This window comes from Rhea americana, unplaced genomic scaffold (assembly GCF_003343005.1).
Source record: "Rhea americana isolate MKP2758 unplaced genomic scaffold, rheAme1 scaffold_33, whole genome shotgun sequence".
Lineage (NCBI taxonomy): Eukaryota > Metazoa > Chordata > Aves > Rheiformes > Rheidae > Rhea > Rhea americana.
In genome coordinates, this window is record NW_028186457.1 from 5,367,336 (window position 1) to 5,394,900 (window position 27,565).

The 27,565-nt window shown below is 37.9% G+C and overlaps 1 protein-coding gene across 1 annotated transcript in view; it reads left to right on the forward strand.

Annotated features, from left to right (window-relative positions):
• SLC49A4 (solute carrier family 49 member 4) overlaps nt 1-27,207 on the forward strand; it is a gene marked incomplete at its 5' end in the record, with an annotated part of 68,695 nt that extends 41,488 nt beyond the window's left edge. The window contains 5 exons of the mRNA XM_085311056.1: nt 1,655-1,763; nt 2,426-2,493; nt 7,393-7,520; nt 18,041-18,223; nt 21,402-27,207. Of these exons, the coding sequence (XP_085167182.1) occupies nt 1,655-1,763; nt 2,426-2,493; nt 7,393-7,520; nt 18,041-18,223; nt 21,402-21,517 (604 nt within the window). The remainder of the gene's footprint in view (nt 1-1,654; nt 1,764-2,425; nt 2,494-7,392; nt 7,521-18,040; nt 18,224-21,401) is intronic.
• Between the last annotated feature and the right edge of the window lie 358 nt (nt 27,208-27,565).

A 27,565-nucleotide genomic window follows, 5' to 3' on the forward strand; every position in this document is an offset into this window, starting at 1 on the left:
TAGCTTGAGTTACAGAAGATAAATGTGCTGCGGGAGATCTCTTTCACGTTGGTTAAAAGTCTTTATCCCCAGAAGTATCTACAGTGAAGAAAAGGTTCAAATACCCAAAGATTTTGAGTAGTGGGCAAGTGTTATTTTAGAACAGTGCATTCAGTCCTTCTTTGCAATCCATGATGTAGCTATATAATGTCCTTGCAAAATGACCACTTTCCCTTTTATTTTATTCTACAGATATTGGAATAGCTTTTACATGAATAGCCTTAAATAACTCCAGAAAACCTGCTGTGGGAGATGCCAAGATGACACAACATAGATTAGGATAAGAGTATGACATTCTTAAGAGAGAAAAAAATGTCAGGAAGAAAGCAAATGCATTGGCATTCTGAGAAATATAATGAGAGCATGGAAGAACTGAAAGTTTGGGAGTTGTTTTTCTTTGCATTAAAAAAATAATTCTGACATGAATGATACTGAAAGAGGAGGATATGTTCATATGATATAAATGTGTTATTCAAGAGGAGGATGTGTGAAAATGGGTAGCGTCAAAAGAATGCTGGCTGTGTTTTAAATTTTCTAAGGGAGTAAAAAAGCTTAAGCTGCAAACCTCAATGTTTTGGAGGATATTTGAAGCTCTTTTCCTTCCTCTTGGTTTTAGTAACTGCGCTATCAAATTGCCACTGCATGCCAATAAATGGATACTGATCAGTATCTATTTTATGTAAATTATTTGGAGGATGGAGGGAGACATGTTTTATGGTTACACAGATATCACTTGGGGTAACCATCTTGGGAAGAACTTTAGAAGCAACAAAATAATTGGAATGGCCATCAAATGGCTTGACTTAGAAATAGTGCTGCAGAATCTGAAGTGTATTTTCTGTGTTTATTCTCAAATCAAAACATTTCAGAGAAAATGTAGGATCTCTGTTAGGAGGGTGGTGGTGTTTGTAGGACTTGTCTGCTAATTCCTGTTTAGCTTTCTAGGGTGAAGGTGGTAACACAGCTCTGACTGCTTCATCTTCACTGAATACTGAAGGTTGAATAATTTTAACTGGGCAAAAAAACAAACATTGAATATTTAGAGCAGAAATTTATGCTTGTCTCTGCTTTTTGATAGTTCAAACTGTCAAAGTTTTCTGCTCTTGCAACTGTACCCAATTCATTCCTCAAGCCCTCCATTTCACTAGACTTTTTTTTTTTTTTTTTTTTTAAAAAGGTACAACCAAAAGAGTAGTGTTCGAAGAACATGGATCTCACACTTTTTGTCATTTGAATTAGTGCTTATTGTTCCTAATGTATACCTAGGTATAGGTTGCCCATGCAATGAAGAAGATTTGTTTGTGGAAATGAGAAACATGTGAGCCCAGCATGTTACCAAAAATCTTTGAGCTATGTAGAGAGAATGGSRCACACACTCACTCACTCACTCACTCTTTATATCATGGTGCTAAGGCAGTAACATCTCAGCCACTGGAATTTTAGTGCCCCAGCCAGATACCTCACTTGTTTTTTCTGGCTCACTCATTCTTCAAACGTCCGCTATTTTTCTAGATGGGCAGAGTATAGATTCTAGGGTGTAATTTACTCTTGCAGCTAATCTTGATACAATTTCTAATATAAGCAGCAGCTAATTGCATATATTTTGTCTTCACAGCAATTTCCGATTCTTGATGATTGCTTTAGCCTATGCTATACCACTGGGTGTTTTCTCTGGCTGGTCTGGTGTTCTGGATTTGATATTAACACCAGTTCATGTAAGCCAAGTAAGTATCTCTTGACTGATAATCAGYGGCTATTTTGCAAGTGGTATGTTTTTATTTTGCACTAACACACATTTTTTAGCAAGGTTTCTTGTTTAAGATTCTATTAATACATATAGGCCACTCCTCTGAAATTTTAAACAAAATAAACTGTAGCTTTGGCATTCCAAACTGTTGTGATTCTTCCTGTGAACTGTTCACTACTGGCTAATACTTTCAGAACTGTATGCACTTTCTGGCAGCAGTGAAGAGGCAGATAAACAARTGGGAGTATTGTTGGCTGCTGCACCTTTAGTAAAAGAAAATAATGTTTGCCAGGTGGAAAGGATGAAGGAAGAGAAGAGGATTTTTAAGCTTTTAATGGAGTATTATAAAAATCCAGAGGATATTCCTCAGGTGATTCTGTAGAGACAGGTCACATTTAGGTCATAGGCTACTTAGTCATACCCTTTTTTCTTTTTTTTTTCTTTTTTTTTTTTCCTTAGTGCATTTACTTCCTTAGAATACTCTAGAAAAAATGTTGCTCTTCAGATTGGCTGGGTGAGGGAGGATGGTTTGGTTTGCTAGCAGTTTGCAGCCCCTATTCACCATTTGTTCTGAAATTAAAATCTCCTTTTCTCATCTTTAACACATTTCTCCATGTTGCTTTCTTTGTTTTCTATCAGGTAGATGCAGGCTGGATTGGATTTTGGTCCATAGTTGGAGGTTGTGTTGTTGGCATAGCAATGGCAAGGTAAGAATAATTGTATGTCCTTCTCCATTTCTTCAACTTTGATTATAATTTGGCTTGTACGCTTAATAACTAACCTTTTCACTCATCTTTTAGGTACTTGAAATGGAAAGTGCATAGTTCTAGGATTATGATGTGTTTGCTGGAGAGCCATGATTTGTATATTCCATGTTTCAGGTCTTCGGGGGTTGAGAACTCCGTGTGCATACACCTGGAGTTGACAAGTTGCACTGTTACTCCTGATGAGTGCTTCCTGTCTGCTCCTTTTGAACATAGTTACTGCAAATTCAGCTGCCTGATACTAGGGAGAATCCTGTCCATCCTATCAGATTTGGAAAACATCAAAGAAATACAATGTCCATCTCCTCCCATCAACACTTTTGGGCGTATCGATTCTTGACGGGATCTTGGGAATGTAGCGCAGGCAGCCCAGACACGGTAACATTAAATTCCACCCCAAACGAGTCTGGACCCATTTTGGCTAGGCTGTTGGATTCCTGTATGGCCTAACTGTTCTCTGCTATGTGCTGCAGTGTGGATGTCCCCATGCTTTCTGCATATCCAGACACAGAGAGCTCTAGCTATCGTGAATGCTGGATCGTGTGGGGAGCGGACAAGGTGGGGAATGGAACGCCCTGCCTGAAGGCTGCTGCTTTTTCTCCGTTGAGGTTGCCTTGAGTGAGGAGGGAAGAAAAAAGACCAAGGACTTTCAGGAGGTCCTTGAGCAGTGAGTTTATAAAACAGATTAAAAGCAATCCTATTTTCAGATTCCCATTCTGCAAGTGYAGGTCTGTCGTCATTGTAGCCACTGTGGGATTGTGGGCCCAAACTGGCAACTTTTTAGAGCAGAATTTGAGGCTCTCTTTTTCTTTACTCTGCTAAGGAGTAGGTGATGCATAATGAAATATGAGGTTTCTCTTCCTGACATTTTGCATGCTGCTTGGCAGACAAAAAGGAGGAAGAGGAAAATACCTTCTGACCTAGGGGAAAAGAAACAAATGTTTCCCTTCTCTCCAGTCCAAATGCCACCCAGAGGACTTAGTGTACTGAAACGCAGCTCGCACCCTGATTGCTTCCACGAAGAGTCACTTTTGATTAGTTCAGCTTGGGTATAAGATTTTCTGTCTAATACAAGTGAATGTTTTAAACCAGCTGTTTTAAAATAAACTTTGCCCAGTAAATGACATGGATGCTGTAGCAGGTTAAGTGATGAAGGAGTTGGTGTGCTAATCCCCTTTACAGATCTGGGATTAATCTCTCTTATATTGGGGCATTTCAGAAGTAGAGGAGCACCTTTAGCAGCTCCCTTAACTTTGTCAGGGGAGAAGCTGCTGACTCGGTGCCAACATGCAGATTTCAACCTTTATGGAAGATGAATTTATTTAATATATTGCCTGGGCTAAGTAACAGGAAATGCTGACAGTCTCTTTAACTACTTCAGAATTGATTTCAAAGCCTGTTGAATACCAGGCTTTTGTAGCATTCAGAGCTTTGGTTTTGAGTAAATTAAAAAAAAAAAAAGAAAAGTACCAACAGTCTGTCTTCAAATATGTCTTTCCAACTCAGGCAGTTCAAACGGGAGGGTTTGCCCACATAAAGTGAGGGAGGGGGCGATTTGTCACTCCTGATGGATGACTCTCCCTCCTAGGCCTATTCAGCAGTTATCCGTGCAGCGTTGAATCAATGACGAGTCGGACTGTAATCTGCTGAAAGTTGTAATTAGGAAAATTAGGTAATGATTCTTGTCAAGTGTGACAAGCTGATGTATTTCAGTGTCAGAACTGTGACTTGCCAGGCGAGCAGCTCTCTCTGTTAACCACTCCCAGAAGCTGGATTTTTTTCTTAACTTTTTCTGTTAATTTGTCAAGGCAAAWTTGGCACAGCTTAGGAAATGGCTCTTCCCATTTCTGGCAATGTATATTCTACTGGATCTATAACAACCTGAGGTTTGCACTGGAGCGTTTGTCCCTGCATGTCACAGTAGGTGTTAAATCATCTATATTTAAATTTCCAAACTGCATTGCATTTTTTTTAATCTATCTCATTTTCAAAATGGTGCAAGTTTTCCTCAGCACAATATATAAATCCTGCTCCCTGCTCTCCCTGTAGCCATGAACTTAGATATGTTTAGCTAATTTGTGTAATGCGTTTTTATAATTGAAAAGCCTGGGCTATTTTGAGTTTCTGGCAGGTGTTGTACCCTGTGCCAGCAGCTTCAGAATGATACTGGTTTGAAGAAAAGCAGTGTCAAAGAGCGACTTTCATATTATCACACTGAAAACATAAATCTAGTCACTCTTCTCAGGTTTCTTTTTTGTCACATTTTCTAATGCTCGTAGATATTTCTGAGGTTTTGTCCTTCACAGCCCAATGTTTCTTTCTACTTTTAACCTATAAAGTAGTCAAAATGCTGAAACTTTATCACATGGTGATAATTTCCTTAGCAACAGACAGTGTTGTCAGCAACACTGGTTTATGTTACAGATTTAACTAAAGGATATACAGCGCAGGGCTGGATTTGGTGGGTTGCGAGAGGTGGTTACCAATGCTAGGCTTGGAGATCTGTGCCCTAGATGTGCTATGGACAAGTATATGTACCTTCTGTCCTGCACTGCCTACGTTTTTAGCAGATGCAGATATCCCATGACATGCTAGATGCTGAAGAAAGCTTTGAACAGAGCAGAGGGTTTTGAAGGCAGGAGTCATTGCTGCTAGGACTAGAAGAAGAAAAAAAAAATCTCCATAGTTATTGGATTGAAACTGGTGTTCTGAAAAGTTGACTGATTTTACAGTCGTCTTTATTCTCCTGTAAGCAGACAAAAAGCAGAAATCTCTCAATTACCGAATCCAGGCCAGTTTGCTAAATTACTGTTTACATTTTTTTCTGTTGCTGGCTGAATTCATAGCCACATCAAACTTTCAGTTTATATATGTATTTGCCCCTTCTTGGCTCTGATTCCTGTGATACCCAAGTGGTCCTCGAAGCATGCTTCTACCACTGATTCTGAAATCATGTTCTTTCTGCTGGAAGGAATTGCAGCTGCTTGGTAAAGGTAGATACTTGGTTCGCTTTACTGTCTTGAATGGTTTAGATGCGTATCATCCTGCCATCCACATGTGTCCCTGGCAGTAGAACAGAAATAGAGGATGCCCTAGCAACATCTTCCAGCCCTGTTTTTCTTTTGTGCATCTCTTCCTGAACGTTTTTTCTTTTTTTTTTCTTTTTCCCCACTTTTTTTTTCATTAGATGGTATATACGTAACTGCTCTTGCCCCTTAGAGCAGGGAATACTGCTGTTGGCTGCCAAGAAGGGAGTCTCTGGAAGAAAACTAAAGTTTGCACTTTGTCATATTTCTAAGAAGCTTTTCATGTTGCTGGTTCTGACCCCAGTGATCAGAAAGAATAATGAAAGAAACTGAGTTACTACTGAAGCGAGGTGATCCTGATTGCTGGGTATGAATCATCAGGAAAAAACTAGCAGCGAACCTCTTACTACTGGAGATTAATGCATATGCCATTTGAACACTACAGTTATAAACTTATAAGATCATATGCAGCATTTATCTTTCTCTACTGCATATTGAATTACTGACTGCTAAATTCAGTGTGGAATTAAAGCACAGGGAGAGTCAAAATAGGAGGAAAGATGTGATGATAATTTCGCATTCAATAACTCATACATCTCGTGATATATATGAAGCTAGAACATCTAGTTCTCAAAATGTTGTAGCATTATTTGTTTTATCAATGTATATAGTGTTCTGTAAAATGGTCATTGTCAGGGGAGAGAAGGCAATTAGCTGACCATGGCCGAGCTGGGTGGGTTGTGCTACTGTTAGTCTGGTAGAGGTACGGGACTCTGCGAGCAGAAGACAGTCCTAAGGCATATATTCCTTCACAAAAAAGGAGACTATAGCAAAGTGCTGGTGAATTAAATGACCTTGCCTTTTCTAATACTATTTTTTTTTTGCTCTATCCATGTTGAAATACTTTTCGAAAGGAGTAGTTGCACTGATAATTGTAATGTGTCTTACTCTTCAAATGCATTATGTCTTCTTGAAAGAGAATTGAAAGCAGATGAAAAGCTTACTTGCACCGTCAGGTGGTATAAAGCTCTTTTTTACCTCTGTGTAACAGACTGCCCGAGGAGTCCAAGGATATCCTCTCCCAGGTCATCAGTAGGGCATGTCTGTAGGAGAGGAGTGGCACCAAGGCTCTTGGTTTCTGAAACATTTTAAACCACTACAGCCACCTGCAGAGCAACTGCGTATGCAAATAAATAAATAAATAAAATGCTGCTTTACCTAAGCCATTGAGAGTTATCAATAAGTGTGAGGGTTGAAAATTCATACCTTGTCCTCTTCTGTCTGGGGATTCTGGTACTTGCAGTTTTATCATCTCCCATAGGAATGAATCTTAACACTTAACTGTATTTTGAATGAAATATATCAAATTCATCATATGCTAATTGATCAGCATGCCTGCCAAGGGAGACTGGCAAACACTGATAAAACAGCAAAGTAAATAGTGATGTGCTGTTTTGCCCAACAAATGCGGGGAAAAAACCATCCTTCCTGTATACTAAGTATTTTCTTTGATGCATCAAGATTTTTTTTTTCTTGTTTTGGTTGTTATTTTTTGACAGCTGTAAAATCAAAGACTATTCAGTTTAACAGCAGTGATATCACCATTCCATAGAAATGTGTTTTTTGTTTTGGGATTTTTTTTTGTTGTTTTTCTTTTTCTTTTCTTTTTTTCTTTGCGCATTTTCAGGCAATAGGAAGCAAAATGATTTTATAGTCTCTGAAATGTTTAATGAGAATATATTGAATTAATTGTCAAGCATCACAAATAATATGAAAAATAGCATTTATACTGCTCTGATCTGTGCTTTTATTTTAGATTTGCAGATTTTATCAGGGGCATGCTGAAATTTATACTGCTGCTGCTTTTATCTGGAGCAACATTAGCATCAACCTGGTTCACTCTCACCTGTCTAAATACTGTCACTCATCTGCCTTTAACCACAGGTACTGACAATAATTTTAATTCTTATTGTTTGTAATTGGTATTCCAGGCAAATATTTGCGGTTTTACAATATGTCTGGTATTCTAATCCTGATACCTTCAACARTACAGTAATTTTACCAAGACGAGCCAAAGAAGGATTTAGAAAACACATCACAGCTGATATTTTTCTACCAGCTTTTAAAAACTTCATAGAAAGGTTAAAAATTAACCAAAATACTAATTATAATAACCCAGAATATACATTTAAAATTGATTCTGGGGCTGAGTATTTTTCTGTTTTCATTTCTTGGTGTTTTGGAATAAGTGAGAAATAAGAAAAATCATATGAATTGTAGTAATGGTGCATATAATAAGGATCAGTGACGTGTCTAGGAATTCAGAATTTGAAATATTGCATTAATTATTGGAAACTTAGTACAGTTTAAACAAAAGTGAGGTGTGGTATTTTCAGCCACTAAGTCTAGGTTGTTATATCCATGTACTGGTGTGTCATCTTTTTTTTAATGCTGATTGTATCTGTAAGAAGGCTCAGGGAATTTATCCAGCCCAAAACTAACTCAGCCTGCCCCTCAAAAGGATAAATAAAAAAATAAAAAATAAAGTCTTTGGTAGAAGTAGAGGGAAAGACCAAAGGTCTAGGAAATCCCCAGTTGTTCTGCTCAAGTGGCCAGTGAGCTGTACCCTTAGTTAAAAACACTGCTTAGTTTATAAGAGTCTATCCTTCACCTTCCTGTCTGCACTAAAGGATTGATTCACCTGTGATTCCAAGACATTCAGCAGAATAAAGAGTTACAGTAAAACTAACCCATTGAGACTTTAAGCATATTCATTTATTCATTTATTAAAAAATTGCCTAATTCCATTTTAAGTACATCATCATGTTTGTTATAWAAGAGGAATAAAAAATACTTTTTTTGTTTTTAATAGTATGATGTGGAAAGTTATATATAAAATACTGTTTTATTCAATTTAAGTTTGAGATTCAGCAAGTGCCCTTGGTGCATTGCATATATCACAACTATAAACTAGAAATGGGTACAGCAAATTGAAATACATGATCAATTCAGAAGAAACACCATCTGGATGGATAGGTCAAATTTGTGATCTATCTTGAAATTCAGATTTTTTCAAAACTTTTCAACATAAATAAAATGTAATATAATAGATAAACATCAAACTTTGTGGTGGCTGTTGTCATAACAAATGACTACACTTCTCTATCAGAGATGGAAAAAAAATGCAATAAAAGCTCTTATTCCTTGTGCTTGTCTGCTTCATCACTACATGCCTGCAGTAATGTAAATTTTTACAGTAACTCTATCCTCTAAATTGATGCAGCAAGCCAAACACATAAACGTCCCTTCAAGTCTATGCATGAGAATGAAGCAGAGAGGTTTCAGGAGGTGAAAGTCATTAAATACGTACTCGCCAATGATCCAAAACAAAACCGTTAGAGCTCTGTCTCTGGTATTCTTTAAAAGGAAGTCAGTATGCGATATAGAGTCTAGCAGAATTTGTTTAGAGCATGCAGGTGCATGACTGTTTTTTGGAAAGGTGGTCCACTGTCAAGACATAAAAGTGCTCAGGGTTTGATACGAAGCCTCCTAAAATAACATCCCTTGATTAGAATGTAGGGAATCTGGCATGTTCTTCTCATTCAGTTGTTGTTTCTCCTAAATGGTTATATTTTAGAGTTTCCTGATTGTGGTGTTCTTACATAAGTCACTGTAAATTTTGAATCCTTTTCTATAAAAATGCCAGCTGTAAGGTTCATTACTTAAAAAAAATAATAAAATAGAATAAAAAAATAATAAAAAAGCACCCTAAGGCAACAAGGCCTGATGTGTAAGCACCAAATAAGATTTCCATTTTGTTACTCTGTCATAATGTTTGAACTTTGTAGATAGGTGGTAGCTTGTCTGCTTATTTGTTTTCTGAAATTAGTCTTTTTTTTATTAAAGGTTATATGTAATAGATGCAATGTTCTTGCTTAATTTAGATCCCTGTACACTGAATACTGGGGATACATCTTTATGAAATATGCTCTTATAGCTGAAAACACATAAGCTGTTTAAGCWAATTTATAGGACTTCATGCAAGATTATTCCAAAGAGTAATGATGCAATATGATGATGGCCTGTGTGCTCCACAGTAATTGGGAGAAATGGTACATTTGAATTGTTTTGGATGAACTTCATTCTTTTTCTTTTTTCTTTCTTCTTTTAATTAAAAATTTGAGATATAGAGTGTTTCAGCCAAAGTRTAGGAGGTCAAATGCAGGCTGTTGCCTAGCAGCTTTAGAAACTGGTTTGAGGTAGCTGATTACAGTAGGAGTCACTCTGCGTACTCAGTGGACCAGTGCTGACAAGGGACTTTACTCTTTGCACAGCTTCCAAACATGCAGAAATACAAAAGAAAAGCAGCTGTAGTCATTTCTGTTTCATGGTGGAGGACTTTACAATGCTTTGTATCCCAGAGTCACACTGGAGTCRTCACTGAACACCTGCAAAGCAGGTATTAACATTATGGTATTGAGGGCCATGTTTGATGTATCCAAAAAGTTGGTGGAGAAGCTCTTCAGCTTCTTCCTGTCACGTGGCAAAGAGCACAAGTGTCACGTCGGACACCATGGCTGAGTGAGTCGTGGGTCTCAATCCCCACTTCTAATCTCATCCAAATGCTGAGGCAAGGCAAGCAAGGTTCAAAATGGACTTTTGTGGAAACTTCTGTGTCAGGATGATCTTGTCAGGATGGTTTCCTTTCCAAGCATACTAGCTCCTATCTTATGGTGGGTTCCCCGCTGCTGTCTTTCCCTGTCCCAAATGTTGGTCTCTTGAACAAATTAGTCTTTGCTCCCACAAAACATTGTCACATTCAACAGTATCCAGAAACTCCTAAAATATCTGCATAACATGGTAGACTGCCAGGACGGTTTAAAGGGAAGCTCTTCCATAGTTATTTTGTGGTAGGAAGCTGCCCTGTAGGAGTCTTTACACTGATCCAGGGATTAGGGAAGATTTCACACTTCAGGTGAAGACTAGTTAGTGAGTATCKTCATCAGGACCTCTCAGCTGGCTGCTGCTTAAGTAATGAGTAGTGTTTGCTTCTGTTGGAAGAATCTTGCCAGTAATTTTYCCAGGTCCAAAAATTGTCTGTTCCTGTAGTATGTGGTTATTTTGARGCGTATGTGCTCATTTGCCCCTGTGAAACTCCTCTGCCAGCCTCTCACCTGTATCCCAGGTATCCCCAATCTCAGATGAGTATGTTTGCATGCAGGCAAGCTTTTGAAATCTGAAAAAAGAGAAGACAGTTTGGTCAATTATTCACCCTAAAGGAAGGAGAAAATGATCTCTAAAGATTTGTCCGAAAAACAAACAAAAATACCATCTCTTTTAGTCAAGATTCCTTGTAGCAGCTGTAGAAATATCTAGTCTAAATATTGGGAAGGAATTGTATTTTTAAAAATGGTCATAGGAAAATGTGTGTTCCTGCACTTGTTTGTATAATATTCTCCTAATTCCTTATAAATAGGCACAACATCATCTAAAGATATTTCCTATGAAATGTAATTATTTAGAAWGGAAACCTTTAATGCTGATATTAAAAATCAGTGACTGCTTTTAGTATTCTTTAGGTGGTACTGTTTAGCTTTGTTTGTGTTGTGCAATGCATACATTGCTCTGCATTACCATAATACGCTCKCAAACTACTGTTTAGATGTTTTTTTTTCTCCTGCCACAGCACAAGACAAGTTTTCTGTCATTTGTCACCTTCTTAATAGTTCTTCAAAAGACTTGATAGAAGTATGTTTGGAATCTTGTGTATGAACTGTAACTGCCAGTGTGAAAAAATGAAGGCAAGCCAGTAATGATATAGTGCCATCATAGCTACAATATCATCTGGCTCAAACACCTCTCATCAGCTAATTACAGCTCTTAAAACCCCTTGATTTTGGAATCAGTTTACATTTTAAGCAAACTTGAATTTTCTTTTAAGGAATTATAATTTTAACGTATACTATTTGCATTTTTCAGCCAGTTTCAAAGATGATTTCATGCGCACATTGAACGTTAAAATAGTTTTTCCCCCACTGAATTCTCAGTGCAGCTGCTGATGTGTTTCTCTGTGCCAAGTCCATTCTTACTTGCTTTGTATTGGATTTCATTATGTGAATTTATGTACAATGGGCTACTTTGACCCAAAATAATTGTGTAACACATTGTAATGCCAATTTCAGTATCTTGCCACTTTGTTTTGCTGGTAGGATCTCTGGATACAAATGCTAGCATTTTCCAAAAATTGATATGCAACGCTTGTCGCTTGCAGCACAGATTCAGTGTTTTCAGTGTAGCATATCAAGAATGTTCTAATATTTATGAGCACATTCAGCAGAATTTTGCTTTACAAAATCTTCGCCGATGCTGCATGGCAGATATTCTGAATACAGTGGCAGCTTCATGGACTTGATGACTGTATTTAGGTTAAGCAATCTAAACTTTCTTTTCCACTTTGAATCAGTTGAACTGATTGAACATTATAAACACATCCATCCCCCTGTGCACATCCACAAAGCACAGTATTTGAAAAAGAGAGAGATGTTAATTTTTTAATATGGACTGCTTTATTCTTTGAGTTTAACTTCTTTACTGTAAACAGGGCATGCATAATAATAAGGATAAGGCAGGCTGACCCTTTGATAAAATAGTGGCTTGAAACTATGTAAATTGAGATTCTTTTTCTAGCTTCAGCATTAACCTGCTTATGACTTTGGGTAAATMAAATTATTCCTGTCTTATGGGTGGGAAGAACTTTAACAGGAGTGGGAATAATGATGCTTGTCTTCCTSAAGGCTTTTATAGCTTCATGATTAGAAGATGCTCAAGGAAGAGCTGGTTTGAAGGGTTTGTTAAAAACAATAAAATACCCAGCACTGAAGTGTAAAACATATGAACTTTGGGAAGAGCATTTTCACTAATGATATCTGTAAATCTGGCCCATTTAAATATCTGTTGATAAGCTGCTAATATTTTGAGGTCTAGGATTTTTTTGATGATCACTCACTAATTCCTTCAATTTTTAGTTCTCTAAAATGAATACTTTCAAAGCAAGTTCTGCTTGATTTTGTTTTGGGAAGTGTATATAACAAATGCAATTTGGTCATATTTCTGCTTACTTTCATAACTATATCTTGAGATAAGAATTTGATCAGCACATGCTGGAATGGAAATCTGTGCAATGAAACATACTGATGTTATAAATGCACACTGCAGGGACATCCTTCTTCTGTTGTTTTTTCTTCCTGTAAGTGAATTACAGCAAAAATCACTGTGTTACTTTGAGGCAGGCACATTTTTCATGAAAAAAATTAAAGGCAATTTCTCCTATGGCTGTTCTTACCCTGGCTGGTAGCAAGAATTAAATTATAAGAAACTTTCATTCCACTTTAATAGACTTTAGAAGTTTTGATGAGAAATAACTTTGAGTGTTGTTTAGATCATTTGCAGAGGTGCTAAAATCAACAAAGCATGTATTCAAATAAGGTAGTAGTCTTTAATTTTGGCATTTGGGATGCTGTTACAGTAGGCAGTACCAAAATGCCCTAGATCTCTGTAGGTTACACTTAAATTGTATGCTGAGCACAAGAAAAAATATTCAAAGTTCAAGAGTTTCTGGCAAAGAGCTTTGAGAGATGATACTGCACAACCTGCTTGCAGTCTCTCTAGGAAAATTGCTCTAGGCTTTCTGATATTTCTCTTGTAAATTTATCCGCAATATACATTTTTTTTAAAATGAAACAGTGATACTAKGTATTGCTTATGTTAAATATCATACAACATGTACATGTCAATGGGCTGATAAAAGCCATTTAGGTCAGTGGGGATCCATCCATTAATTTCATTTGGCTTTGGATCAGGCTATGTAGTTACAAACCAGTGTATTAGTAAAAGAGAATGGTATAATTTAGGAGTAAATTGCTAAAAATGTTGCAGGTCATCTTGCGGAATTCTGGGAATTTATTCGTATTGCTGAATGATTCTTGAGATTTTTCTTTTCTGCTCCGTTGCAAGCTTAACAAAGTGTACACTGTGATATAAATCATTTCCCTGCTCTAATTCCCTCTTTCTTTTTTTGTTCCCTGCCTTCCCTTAACGAATAGCATCCAGGGCGCTATTGCCATGGTGCGTATGGTTCCTTGTTTCCTTTTTGGCCAGTAGAAGGAGAACGAATACTGAGGAACAGGCACGGGTTGCCTCACACCTCAAATGTGACTATTACATGACTCAAACTAATTTGAGCCTTCTGCCAAGGCCACTGCAGGCCAATTCTGTAAAATAGCTATGCTTTGGATGGGGACTTTTCCTTTCCTGTTCTCTTTGCAGCAGCTGATCTGTAAAATAGCTGCTTAATACATGCAAGGATGTTTGAAATACTTCCATAAAAATATTATATTTTAAAAACAAAACAAAAAAACAGCCCAATGTCATCAGTCATTGTTGTCTAGAACTGCAGTGTCTCAAGCAGGTGATGCTTACTTTTGCACATAACATTATATGCAGTTAATAACTTTTTGTAAGAAAATATGTATTTTTAAGTATTCTAGCATGACACACTTGGACACACTTTCCCAGCGTATGCTTCTATCCTAGCACATGCAAGCTAGTTGTTTGTTCAAGGGCTTAATATTAGTTTCTTTGTAAGTTATCATCTTTTTTTTAATCAGCACTTTTATATCCTTGTATTCATTTCCAGTGACTGTCACCAAGATTGTCTTAATTAAAAAAATATTCACCATAACTTTAAATGCTCTTCTAAAGAGTAAAATCATGGTACTTGTTCATGTTCGTTCAGTGCAAGCTCACTCTGAAAGACAGTAAATGTTCTTCATTAATAGGTGATATTCTCTCTACTACAGTRTCTTGTAGCCCTGGAGGTGGAACACAAGGTGCTCTACTTTGTGTGTCAAGTAGAAGGCCAAAGCAACTTTTGAACTCATATTTATCTAGCTTACTTATTTTTCTAAAACTGCGTATCTTATCTTTGACTCTCTGTGTATTGACCAATTGGATTTGTGACTTCTAATCTGCAAGCTGGTGCAATAAAATTATTTGTATAGTACTGAGGAAGATCCTGGATGGTTTGCAGAAACATCTAATAAAAATATTTTCCTATCACTAAATTGGGTATCTGTTAAGGGAGAACTCTATAGGCTTTCAGATGTTTAAGTTTGTTTCAGAGCTGAGCTTTGTGGTTTACGAGTTAATATGTCATTTCTATTAGGTCTTAGAATTTATCTTGGCATCTATAGGAAGCGATATTCTGCCTGTCCTTTTGCTTTGACATTTCCTACTTTCATTTTAAAAAAATGCGTGTATATGTATACGTACACCTTGTTTTATGAAGAAAGGTGCTACTTCTGAATAGATTATGTAGCATCYTGAAGGAAGCAATCATTGCATAAATATCATCTGTGATCTCAGCAGAAAGATTTTGTAATTGATGTTCAACTGACAATTCTGGTGTCTGCACAGAAGGCAGATGATATTTGGGCAGAGGGGAGCAGAAAAAGGTAATGCTAAAACTGCTTTGGTCATGGTACTGAAGAAGTGTGTGTTGGTGCGGCATTTGCATGACTAAAGCAAGCTGCAGTGGCAAGGGATGGAAGGATGGAGACTGAAGTACAGGGTTACTGTATTTGCTTGATTGCAGTCTTGTCCCTTTAATACGTTTTAGTAAGAGATGAGCAAATGTTATATTTGAACTTGCATGTTTTAGATTGGCAGGTTTAGCTCAGTCGGTTAGAGCGTGGTGCTGCTAGTGCCGGGGTCGTGGGTTCGACGCTACACTGAGGGTTGGGCTAGATGATCTCCGGAGGTCTCTTCCAACCTTACCATTCTATGATCAAATTTATTTTGAAGATTTATTTTTTTTTTTTTGAAATTTCATACCTATTGTATAGCCTAAAATTTGAAGCCTTGATCTTTTAAACAGCTGCCAATCTCGGATGCGTATTTCTGCCATCTCCTCAAGCAAATCTGAATTTTTGGAAATTACAGTTCTTGAAGTTGCCTCTATTTGGAGGAATACAATTTCCTTTTCCTAGGCATTGCTGTTTATGGAAGAAGTTCCAGCCTTAAGCAGACACGCTGCCTCCAGCAGTATCTGTAGGCAGCTCTGCTTTTGATGCTTATTTCATCTTTCAGTAGCTTCATGACTACTGTTTTCACTGTCTGAGGTTTCTAATACAGAATTAATACAACTACCTCTTTTTCTGTTTGGAAAGTTCTGAAAAATTTCACTAGAAGTTACAAGTAATTATAGATACCTTTAAATTTAGTGAGGGGCAGATGTTCATTTGTCTTTAGAGATTCTTGTATTTCATTAATTTGTTGGTTTCTCAAGCCAAGTCAAAATGGTTTCAAATAGCTGAATTCAATTTTCTGTTTTTTTTGTTTGTTTGTTTTTGTCCTTTTCATTTTTTCCTACTTTTGACAGCAGTTAGAAAGAGTTAGAATGATCTGCTATGGTGCTTGAGGTAACCAGGAGCTCAAAGAGAGGTTTATGAAACTTGAAATGCTGGTGAGGACTTGCAGCAAAAATCTGGAGATCTTAGCTAGAGAATAAACGATTCAGTTTCAACTAGAAGACCCCATTAGGAAGAGCTTCTGAATATGCTTTTTTTTCTTGCTCTCTGAGAACTGTTGAACATATATTACATCAATTCTTTTGACTTTTATTCTGCAGTTTAAAATAAAAGAATGAGAGGTGAAAAACTACTTTTTTATTATTTTTTTTTAAACAACCTAGAACATTGTGGCATATTTTAAAAAAGGAAAAAAAAAAAAAAAAAAATATAAATATGCCTAAGTATATCTTTACTATAACTTATAATCATGTTTTAGCACATATTTAGTGAAACAGTCATAAATTGCTTGTAGATAAGCTAGAACATTTTAAAAAAAGGAAAAAAAAAAAAAAAAAAAAAAAAAAGAAAGCCAGCTGCTCCCTCCTGAAGTTACGCCATCTACATCGTCTTTCTGATACTCTTCTATCCTCTTTTTTCCTGTCCAAGCAAATCCTTCTGTCGAGAAAGAAATATGTCTCTGTGCCTTGGAAGCAACCCACATCAAAAGGAGGATCTGATAGGCAGTCGTTTCTACTGTGTCTCCTAAAGCCTTTATCTCTTTTCCATGATTCTTCATATTTTAACAAATGGCAGCGTTTTTTAAGCTGGAAGTTTCCTGCTTCTTAACAGTTTCTCGACTGAAAGATTGAGCAGTACTTAACAGAAGGTGAAGCAGAGTTTGGTTTTTTTTTGTGTGTTTTTTTTTCCTCCCCCTTTCCAAGAGAGAGGGAAGTGAAGTATACTAAAAATGCATTTTCTCTTTTTATGTAAATATACATGAAAACCATTTTGTCTACGTTTTTGTACCATACTGCACTGAGGAGATGGTATGAAATATGCAATACTTTCTCATGACTTAGTAACATTCTTTATCTGTTTGGGTTTTTTTTGGTTTTGGTGGGTTTTTTTTTTCTTGTCTTTTTTGTAGAAATTTCAGGAATTATTCCAGACCTTTTTTCAGAATTATTATTTTTTTTCCCTTCCCTCCCCCCCACCCTTGATTGGTAACCTCAGTTTATGGAGGCTGCAGGTCTGGAAATACTCCCTTTAAAAGACAACATTTAAGCAGAGACTTAAATTCCTTTGAAACGAATGCTATGAGACTTATTTTTTTTTCTTTTTTCCAGAAATAGACATAATAGGTGTATTAATAGATAATGTAGGTACTTTCAGCATTTATGGCACTGCAAAGAATTTGACAGTGTCAGAAATAGTAGAATAAAATATCAGAGACTACTGAAGAAATGTCTATATTCTTCTGTTACTCATCCAAGAAAAGCAATAGTTCTATAATGGAGAATAATCTGCTTTATCAAATAATGGCCTATTTCTGCCAGGCACTGGGTGCCTTTCATTTCCTTTTGAAGCTGAGAGGGATTCAACGTGTTACAGGTCAGGCTGTGATGAATACTAATGTTTTAATATTTGGTAGCTCATTAGTATTTATTTGTAAAATGAAAGCAAAATTATTTCTGGCCTTTAGCACTAAGTCAAAAGGCTAATTCCATGGCAATTTCTAATTCAGTGCATTAATTGTTCCCTTTCTAATTATGTTCAAGACAGTAGTTCCTGTTCATTTTGGAGGAATCGCACTATACGTGACGCTTTGCATACAGCACTTCCTGCTTGTTTATAAGTGCGTCTGAAACCACTGAACGTGTCTTTGTGGGTTTTGTTTATTAAAAAAATAAGTCAGTATTCCTGTTTTGTTTGTTTTCCAAATCAATCAACGCATATATTCTGCTTAAAACCAGTGGAATATGATATGCTTTATGACATACAGAGGATAAGAAATAAGTTTATCCATTTTTCAGTTACTAGAGTATTAATACTCTTGACACCGTTGAGTATGTCAAGAAAAAGTCAATGTGAAATTAATAATTGTTTCTTTTACAGCTACACTGTACACATCCTGTATTTTGTTGGGTATATTTCTGAACAGTAGTGTACCAATATTCTTTGAGCTCTTTGTGGAAACAGTCTACCCTGTTCCAGAAGGAATTACCTGTGGAGTTGTTACCTTTTTGAGTAACGTGTTTATGGGAGTGCTTCTGTTTTTCCTCACATTTTATCATACAGGTAAGAAATATGAGCTACTTTGAAAATAATAACTCTCCATGAAGACACATTCTTGTCAGAGAGAGGAAGATGCATGCTAATAGTGCAATAAAATGTTTGGTGCAAGTTATGTAGTCAGATTCCGCTTAAACCTTGCTGTAGCCAGAATCCTTCACAATGTACACTGTCATATTTTTATAAAGGCCTCGATAATGCTGTGACCATTAATAATGTTTTTATCGATGCACATTCAAGGCCACAATAAAGCTAATTCAGTCTTATGATTCAGGAGATAAAGTTATTGCCCAGGAGGGGCAGAAGAGAAATGCAGTGCTCTGTTGGTTGGGCATATTGCTGAGAATTAGTGTGTGTCGTTTTTGGACCACTGCTCACGGATGAAATGCTCCGTTAGATAATCCAGTGGCCCTAATGAGGCAGAACACCTTTTTTGTTTGATATTGTCATCAACTTCTTGATGGACTTCTTCACAGACTTTTTCTTCTCTTGTGCAGTATTGGCTTCCTTGTAATTCCTGACCATAACTTACTCAAACTGTAAAATAAGAACCAATATTGTTTTAAAATAGAAGAGGTCTTTATTAATGCCTTTTGAAGTTGCTTTTTTTTAATTTAGTAATTTGGGTAAAAGTTTGCTTCTTGATACAAGATTTTTTTTAAACAGTCTTTTGCTTTGGAAGCACTGAAAACAGATAGCTTTAATCAGTGATAATTGATGAAACTGATAACTGTCATCAGGGCATCTAATTCTTACAACAGCGTCTCCTAACCAAGAGGAGGCGGACTAATTTTAGAACGATTTGTGTTTCAGATTGAGGGTTACAGTGTGAGGCAAATTTTCAACTTTGTTTCTTTCTGACAAGTAATTGTATACAGGATAATAACTATATTCTTAGTTTTGTCCTGTGAGCGTAAATTGAGAGAAATATCATTTTTTCTTTTGCTATTTCCATTAACTCTATCATTGTAAAAAATTAATTCTATCTGTGCTTCAGGCGATGTGATAGTTCTAATTTTTGAGAGAATATTGTTTAGTTAATACTAGTTGGCATGAGGTATGTTCATATATACTATTATTTGCATCATTTACAGTGGAGCTGAAAAAAWTGTATGGAATACTTTGGGGGTATTTTCAGCATTTTTTCAGAGTAACAGTCCAGTGTTTTGAATTGCTTAATGATCAAATATTGGGGTACAATGCGTTGTACTGTTTGATGGTCCAACTTCCTCCTGGTGAAAAATTATGATAAAGTGAACTCATACCTCTACAGGGTATTTGGGACTGTTTTATTCTTTATTTAGTACTTTTTTCCGTAGTAGGTGAGGATAAACCTAAGATCAGTAGTATATTAATACACTTGGATTCTTTTCCATCTTTATCCTACGGGGCGAGGGAGTTATGTTCAGGATGATCTGTTCTCAGGGATGCTGTTATCACCAGTGAGATCAAAAGTACAACTGCTTATGTGATCCCTAGAGGTGATCAATGCTAGCTGATGCTATTGGCTACTTTAATAAAAGAAAAATCCTTTGCAAGGTGGATAATAATTTTAAATATCTGCCTTTCCTTTGATTCGGATACATCCTTTAATGGCTTTTAAGAAGCTTATAGGTAAACCAGAACTCAGTCAAATTCAGCTTGTTCCCTCAGCCTTGCGTTTTACACCAAATAATCTTTCAGTAGTTTTAATTCTGATTTCTCTTTTTCTTTTCAAACTCTGATATATAATGTTCCAATTATGAAGGCTGTGCCAGAGCCAAGCCTTGGGAACTTTCCAGTGCGTTGAAGATTTTGATCCAACTAACCTGGTTGAGAGAGGGCAATTTAAGCCTTTTAGAAGCCTTAGCCTAACTTCTAACCCTGTGTTTTAAGACAAAAAGCTCAGTCTTTGGATGTAGTTTCATTCTCCTTTCTACAGTGGGTTCTAACTGAAAAACAAAAATCAACATKTAACTTCATGTGATCAATGTGCTAGTGTGAATCAGCAATGTGCTCTCAACTTCTGAAGCACAAAAAGAGATGAAGAATTTACAAGTAAAATTTGGTCTTTGAGGATATTTGGGTTAAAGTATATTAACCAATTAAGCAGGAGTGTTGTTTTATAAAGAAAATAGTAATGAAGCATTTTCCCATTGAATTTTTGGGAATACGTGGCATAGTCTTCTCCAAGCTAAGAAAGGTTTTTATTAAGGTTTTAATAAGATTACTACCTTAAAAAATAAGAAAAAGGAGAAAAAGAAACACAAACCTGTAAACTGTTTGGAGAAGTGGTGTTGAATGTTGCTGTTTTCAGGGAATTGATTTCTTAGGCTTTCTGAATTTTTGTCCTTTCCATTGTGTAATGTAAATTGTGCTTTTTTCTTACAGCAACATATATTTAAGAAAATAGCGTTGCTGAAGTCTTTAGTATAATCAATTCAGACTTTGAGGGAGAGTTTAGATTCTGTAAAATACTGAATAAGAGATCATGTCCGGCAAAACTGATGCTTCTTCAGGAAATTAAGACAGATTTAAAAAAAAAAGTATTATGGTACACTTGTTTCTGAATAAAATTGCTAAATAATAGGTATTAGGTGATAGGATTTACTGAGCATGGAACAGACTTTTAAGAGCAGTACATTATGTCTAACAGCTAGAAAGGGGCTTCTGAAGAGCTGCTTATGCAACTAGTTTTAAATTGAATTCATTGTACTATATTTAAGTTTCTTCTGAGGAGTTTAGTCTCCTCCCTTTGCCATCCCTAACTATGTAGCAGCTTTGATTTTAAAAGTCAAATCCTACTTTTGCTTCTGCTTTTAATTTAGTGCTTTTTTTTTCAGTTTTTTTTAGTTTTCAACCCATAGAAATCAAAGAGCTAATGAGGAGCACGTTCAAAAATCATTTATTCTCAAAAAGTGACGATAGATTCCCCCTTCCCCCTCCACTGACATGTTCAATAAGGAGGATTAGCATTAACTAGGGGCATTGGCTATATATGTTTTAAAAGAAATCCACAGGAAGTCTCATAAACCATGTAAGCTGTTTATCCATTGCAGAGTTGTCATAGTTTCGTTAAGRGTACAGCAATTGCCTTCAAACCCACCCGCCACGTTTCTAACTTCCGATGTTTTAAGTTTTGGTAGCTTTAAACATGGAGCATGTTCTGTAAATCTGAAATTGAATCTGTTTGCTGTTTTTACAGAGTTTTCCTGGTTCAACTGGTGCCTCCCAGGGTCGTGTTTGCTCAGTCTGCTCCTCATTCTGTGCTTCCGGGAATCCTACGACAGACTCTATCTCGATGTGGTTGTCTCAGTTTGATAACGCAGAATTGGTGAAGGTTTAGAAGAGACCAGAAGTCAGTTTTGCAGTCTGCACATCTGCCTGGATTTGCACAGCCACACAAAAGAAAAACCAAGAAATTACAAGACTTACGAGTGGCTTTATTAGCGAGAATGAGGGAAAGGTGGTTTCTTGTGTTCAAGGCTTGATTGTGTTCACACCTTGATTTGTGTTCGTTACAAGGCAGATAAATGTGGAACTTGCAGGGCGGTGAAGCTACCTGAAATGCACAAATAGAATATAGCTGATGTCCAGGTTCTAAGGTCAGAACTTGGGTTCTTTATTTAAAAGGCTCTTCATGTAGCAGTGAAATGTAAAATTGTGTGTGTGTGCGTGTGCGCCAACCCAAGGTTGTATTAGATGTCTGTACACACCGGGGTACCAGTAGCCTTTGAGTCTTCTATCAGAATAGGAATAGTGAATAATCTTAAAAGAAAAAAAATGGGAAAAAATCTTTTTTTWAAAAAAATCTGTTTTAAATTGCTAGTTATTTATATAATGAATGTCCATTAAATAGTTAAGCTGAAACAATTTGGTGCTTGTACACTACATTTACATTCTAATAAAGTTATTTCTGATACAAGACGCTGGTACCAAGGTTTTTAGCCATACTGTATGTCCCAAACTGTCCTTGCAATGTTGTTAGAGGTGTTTAATTATCACCCTGGAGCACGTGTGTACTGAATGATAGCTGTAGCTGCCACTAAAACGACTTGCACAGATAGGAAGTAGCCTCTGAAATACCACCATGGTTCTGTGTGTCCTCAATAGAAGCCATCTGTGGTATCTCAGAAGTTTGAGAGTCACTATTTGTAAATGTTGCTGTTTTAAAGGCCTCCACTGTGTTACTCTTTCATTCCCCATCTCCAGTACTATTTTTTTTTTTTTTAACCATGAAGACCTGTTCATATTGGTGTGGATGTTGGAGTCCTGCTACTTCTCTTCTGATACTCTAAGGTATGCATGTTTTTTAGGATTAGTTTACAATTGAGGGTGCCTAAACAATATGGTTTGTTAATCTAAGTCTTTAAAATGAGTTTTCTGAAAACTTTTTCTAGTTAATGAGGTGCCCCAATGGCGAAGTGACAATGAGAAATGACTTACGAGTTTTGGCATAACATGGGAAATATAATGCCAGCTCTTTTTATCAGTACTAATTTATGGTCTTTCTGGCCCTTACTTGAACATAAATATTGAAGACACTTTGAATAGTTTTTTAATTCAATTTTAAACCTACTAATTTCTTAATTGCTTATATTTCAGTTGAGCATCATTTACAATATTTCCATTTGTGTTCTATGCTTTGTGTTAGACTTTGTGTGCATATTTATATCTATGTATTCACAAATAAAACTTATATATATTTTAYATATATATAAGTTATAAAAGGGTATGTGTTTACATAGGTTTATTTTAAGTAATCATGTTTCTGGATGGTGGTATGCCACTGGTTGTAACTAAACAAGTCATTGTCGTGAATGAGATTACATACATACACTGTCAGTGACCTAGGGGTTTTTTGGTTTGGGTTTTTTTTTTGGTGGAGCGAATGCTTTCCTGCTGTAGCTGTTCTATAGCGAGCGGTGTGTGCACATGTTTGAGGATGTTGGTGTGCAGTGTGCTGCTTCAGCAGAAGTTTGAATCAAGCAGCCTTTGGTCCTATGAGGGGCTCTCCTGTGCCGCTTTTGAACGGCACAGCCGCTGTAAACTCTGTCGGATAAAACCTGGGTGGACTGAGCACTGCCTTTCAGACACGTATCCACTCGTTCAGTCTTCTCTCCTTTTGCAGAGAGAATATGTCATTACTACCTTCAACTCAGGAATGTGCACTAAAATAAAATAAGCTGTTCCATGGCATCTACTTTTATGTTTTCAAAAGAATGGATGTATTTACTGCAGTAAGAAACAGGAAATGGACTTTGCTTGTTGTCTGTATCAGCCACTAAAAGATCTTTTCTCGCTTGAAATGGGCTCTTCGTAGACCATAGAGCTAACTTAGATTGAGATAACTAAATCGATCTAACCAGCACATTCAATGGTGCAGCATCATCTCATCCTTTTGTCATTTTTCAGATGAATGGTATTAACTGTCCAGCTTTTTTTTTTTTACTATGTGTTAGTGCCTGGAATAGTTTCAGTATCCAGTAGCTGCTGCTACCTGTTGTCTTCTGCAAACCAGAACGGCTTGCCAAGGGACTGATTGGAGTTGTGTTGTCATGGCAGGAGCTCTAATTCTGCAATTTACTGCGGCTGTAATAAGATTAAAACTGTGTAGTTCAGGCACTGTCCTGAGTGATAGAGAGTTCCCATCCTTTCAGTGTCCTGAGTATTTTAAGATGGAGAAGCATTTGAGGCCATATTCAGACTGTCACCTACGGTTCCTCCCTGCCAGAGAGCMGGGAGCAATTCAAAATATTTGTCAGGGCTGCCAGGTCCAGCCTCTCCGTACAGCTGGGGGAGAAGAGTGAGCATACATGAGCTAGAGCTGAGTGCAACAGGGTGCTGCTGAAGACCTGTGCTGTGGTTACAGGCACTGTTCTGCAGTTCACCCTCAGCCTGAATATCCAAGAAATCTGATGGAAACCTGCCAGCATAAAAAACAAAGGATCATTCCCAAATTACTTGAAGTTCTGCAGGGCACTGCTGTATTCCACACATGCGATTTTGGGTGGTTAAAATTTTATCAAATTAGCAAATCTCGCTTGGCCTAGGAGGTGGGCAGTGCAAATGTACTTGGAGATGTCTGAGATAACTCATCTACATCTGACACCAGTAGCAGGATTTTTTTTTGGAGGAGCAGTCCATTTCATGCCAGTACCCTGCCTGAAGCCCACGGGAATATTGCTCAACCAAGGGTTATGAAATTGGTCCACCCTTGTTCTCTTTTACCATGGGTGAAAACTTTCAGGATAATAATACCTTATTGAAAGTGAGAATTTAAGACCAGAGGGAAAGTCCTAAGCAGTGCTAAGACACTGTGGCTGTACGTTGTGTTTCATGTGGGCGTCCAAAACAAGTTTTACAAAATACTGCAGAGCTCCTTAAATACAAGTAATTGCTCTGTGTTTTGTATTGCAAATGCAAGGAAAGATACTCTATAGCGACTATGCTCTCTTTAATAGATCTTCATTTTAAGTAGCTTCATTCTGAGCTGCTGCTCAGGTTTCTCTTTGGCTCAGTAATAACTCTGAATTCAGCTCCCAGTTCTCCTCTTCTTGCTAGCTCTTGAGCTGTGTTAACTTTCATGCTGCTAGTGAGGACGCTAAGGTTTAGAAGAGCTAGGCTCCACTGGAGTGCTGTTCGCTGTCGCTCTTCACCACTTTTAACCATTAACTTCCCTTTGATTCCTTTGCCTTCCTCACTGGCCTTCTGCTCCCTTCATTTAGTGTCCTTGCAGGTACTGCAGAGAAGCACTTTGAGTTCCCAAGTCAATTTTAGATAGGTCAAGCATCTATTTAATAAGCATGAAAACAGTGATTTTTAGAAAACCAAGCAAGCAGGAGGAAGGTGCAAAACCAAAGGATTTTACATGTCCTTTGCACCATGTAGGTGACCAGATAGTCTATTATAAGAACAGTATAATTTGCCTAAAATTTATAAATTTGGCTCCTGCACTCACAGAGGCACCATGCACTGTATATTCAGGTTTGCAGCATGGTCAACGTATTGCAAATCATCTGACAGGTCTAAAAGGAACAGGAGTGGGATGTCTTAAGTCTTCAAGTAGGTTGGAAAATGCCAGGCTGCCCCTGTGCTGGCATTTATAACCCACAGGRTAATAGGCTGATGGGTCAAATAAGGGAAGGAGAGGTTTCAGTAGGGCATTTAAACACTGAAATACTGGGTTGAGGTGATCAGTTTTACAGTAACCTTTGTTAAACTTTAAACTTAGCAAGTAAATGCATAGCCTTATGTTAATTAAAAAAAAAAAAAAAAAAGGAAAAAAACCCCAATGAATTGATTCATACGCATATATTGACTGAGACTAGAAAGGGAAGCGCTGTTCAGTTTTTGAGGATTAACTAAAATATTAATGGGGATTATACTATTTATCTAGTGGATTTAATTGTYTCATAATGCCAAGACAACAGGGCTTTTTTAATTGTTAATCTTCATTTCTTATATTGGGTCACTTGAAAATGTTAATTTTGCAGGGTTTTTTGTTTCATTAGGGGTGTTTTTTTGGCCGCTGTAATAATCTGGCAAGATGGCTGCTACACTTGTATGAATCTGTCTGAATATTGGTATTTGATACCGATTCGTGTTTGATACTGGTTATCGTTATTCTCAATGTTGTAATGCGCCARGCTCTGAGAACGAGGGATGCGGTGGGTGCGAGAGAGCCTGCGAGGGCCCGGAGGAGGGAGGAGGAGGAGGAGGAGGTGGAAGTCACAGACCCGCAGTTGCGTGAGGTTAAACGCTGCCCCGCTGTAGTGAGCAGGGATTTCCGTGTTACCTTCCACGGCTCCAGGACGGGGATCGCAGCGTCGAGGCTGTGGAGGAGGTTTGTGATTCATTCATTTCTCTGCAGTTACTCCTGAGGAGGCGCCGCTTGTAGGCGGCGTAGCAGCGTCTGTCTGGCTCCATCGTGGAGTTTAATTTCAGAAGACGTAGGCCAACGTCCGTGGAGACGGCAGCCACAGCATCATCGAACGATGGTGTCAATCTGCTGATAGTTTTTACGRTTCGTGCTTCAAGACTGATGAAACTGTAATAAATAGAGGAGAAAATCTCTCTCTTTCCAAAATTTTGACAAGCGGGAGCAAACACTTGCGCAGATGCTTTGGCTCTGGCTTTTCKCTCGGGCTCGCAGCGCGTTTGGAGCGGTACGTCCCAAGCGAGCGGCTCCTGCGGGAGGCGTTTGCGGCGGGATTGCAGGGAGAGGAGAGCGGTGCCGAGGAGGAGGTGGAAAGGGCTGCGGCGAGGATCTCGGGGCGACGTTATGTTCTTGGGTGTTCGGCTTGYGTGTTTTCTGTGGCCTGGTTCGAGCTGTGTTAAAGGGATCTCGTCGTCAGGGATACCTCCTCCCTCTGCACGTCCGTGAAATGTCTCAACTCGGGCCACTCAAAATCCAGGCTCCTAAAGTTAAATCCTTTTTGGAAATTTTGGCTTTCTGTTTTCTTAAGCTGGGCCTTCACCTTACTCCCGACTCCAGCATTCAGATGAGCATTTCACCCTCCGTTCCTGCATGGGTGATGTGGTCTCTTGGCACTTCAGGAAATACGTTGCTGAGCTTGTGGGGTTAATTGCTGCTGTGTCCTCGAGGTGTTTGTTTATTTGGCACAGTCTGATTTAGCATCTAGGAGAGCACGTGGAAATTGGGTGTCTTCCTGGTGTCTTCTGGCTGCTTTTGCTCAAGTACTTTTTGCGCTGCGTTTGTGCRTTGCCCTTGGAGGTTAAACACGAGGTGAATGAAGAGAGTTTTGTGCTATCTTGGAAGGCTTAAAATCCTTCCTGGTGCGCACAACGCATGCAAACTTTCTCAAGGATGAGATTCTTAACTTTGTTTTATGTCTGTGACACCATTTGCACTGGAACAAATCTTGTTTTGGCACTCGGCTTCAAGTGACACTTGTAGAAATTCTGTAAGAGTTGCTGGTATTTCTAGGTGTAGCAGGTGAGGAACGGGTGACTTGCCCTTTTCAATAAAAGCGTTTTCTTCCATGGTGTCTCACGCCGCTAGCATCCCATGTGTGATTTCTCCACTTGTATCCAGACAGATTTATGCTCGCTTTGTACTGCCACACGAAGAAAAATATCAYGAGCAAATAGTGTTTGAGGGGTTTTTTTGTTGTTTTTTGTTTTTTAAATGAGGTGCTTTTCCTCTTCAGGCTCGGGCCACATCTCCAACCTTGCTCCCTTTGTATGTAAAAGCCAAAAAAGCCCCGGTCTCMTTTGCAGAGGTGACGCGTGGGTTTGTGATGCAGCTGGGGCTGGTGCTGAGAGCCTGGGCTCTGCGCTGCTCTGTACGGAGCTGCCAGCGACTTCGGGACGTGCGCGGCGGTCACGCTGCCTTCGGGTCTCGGC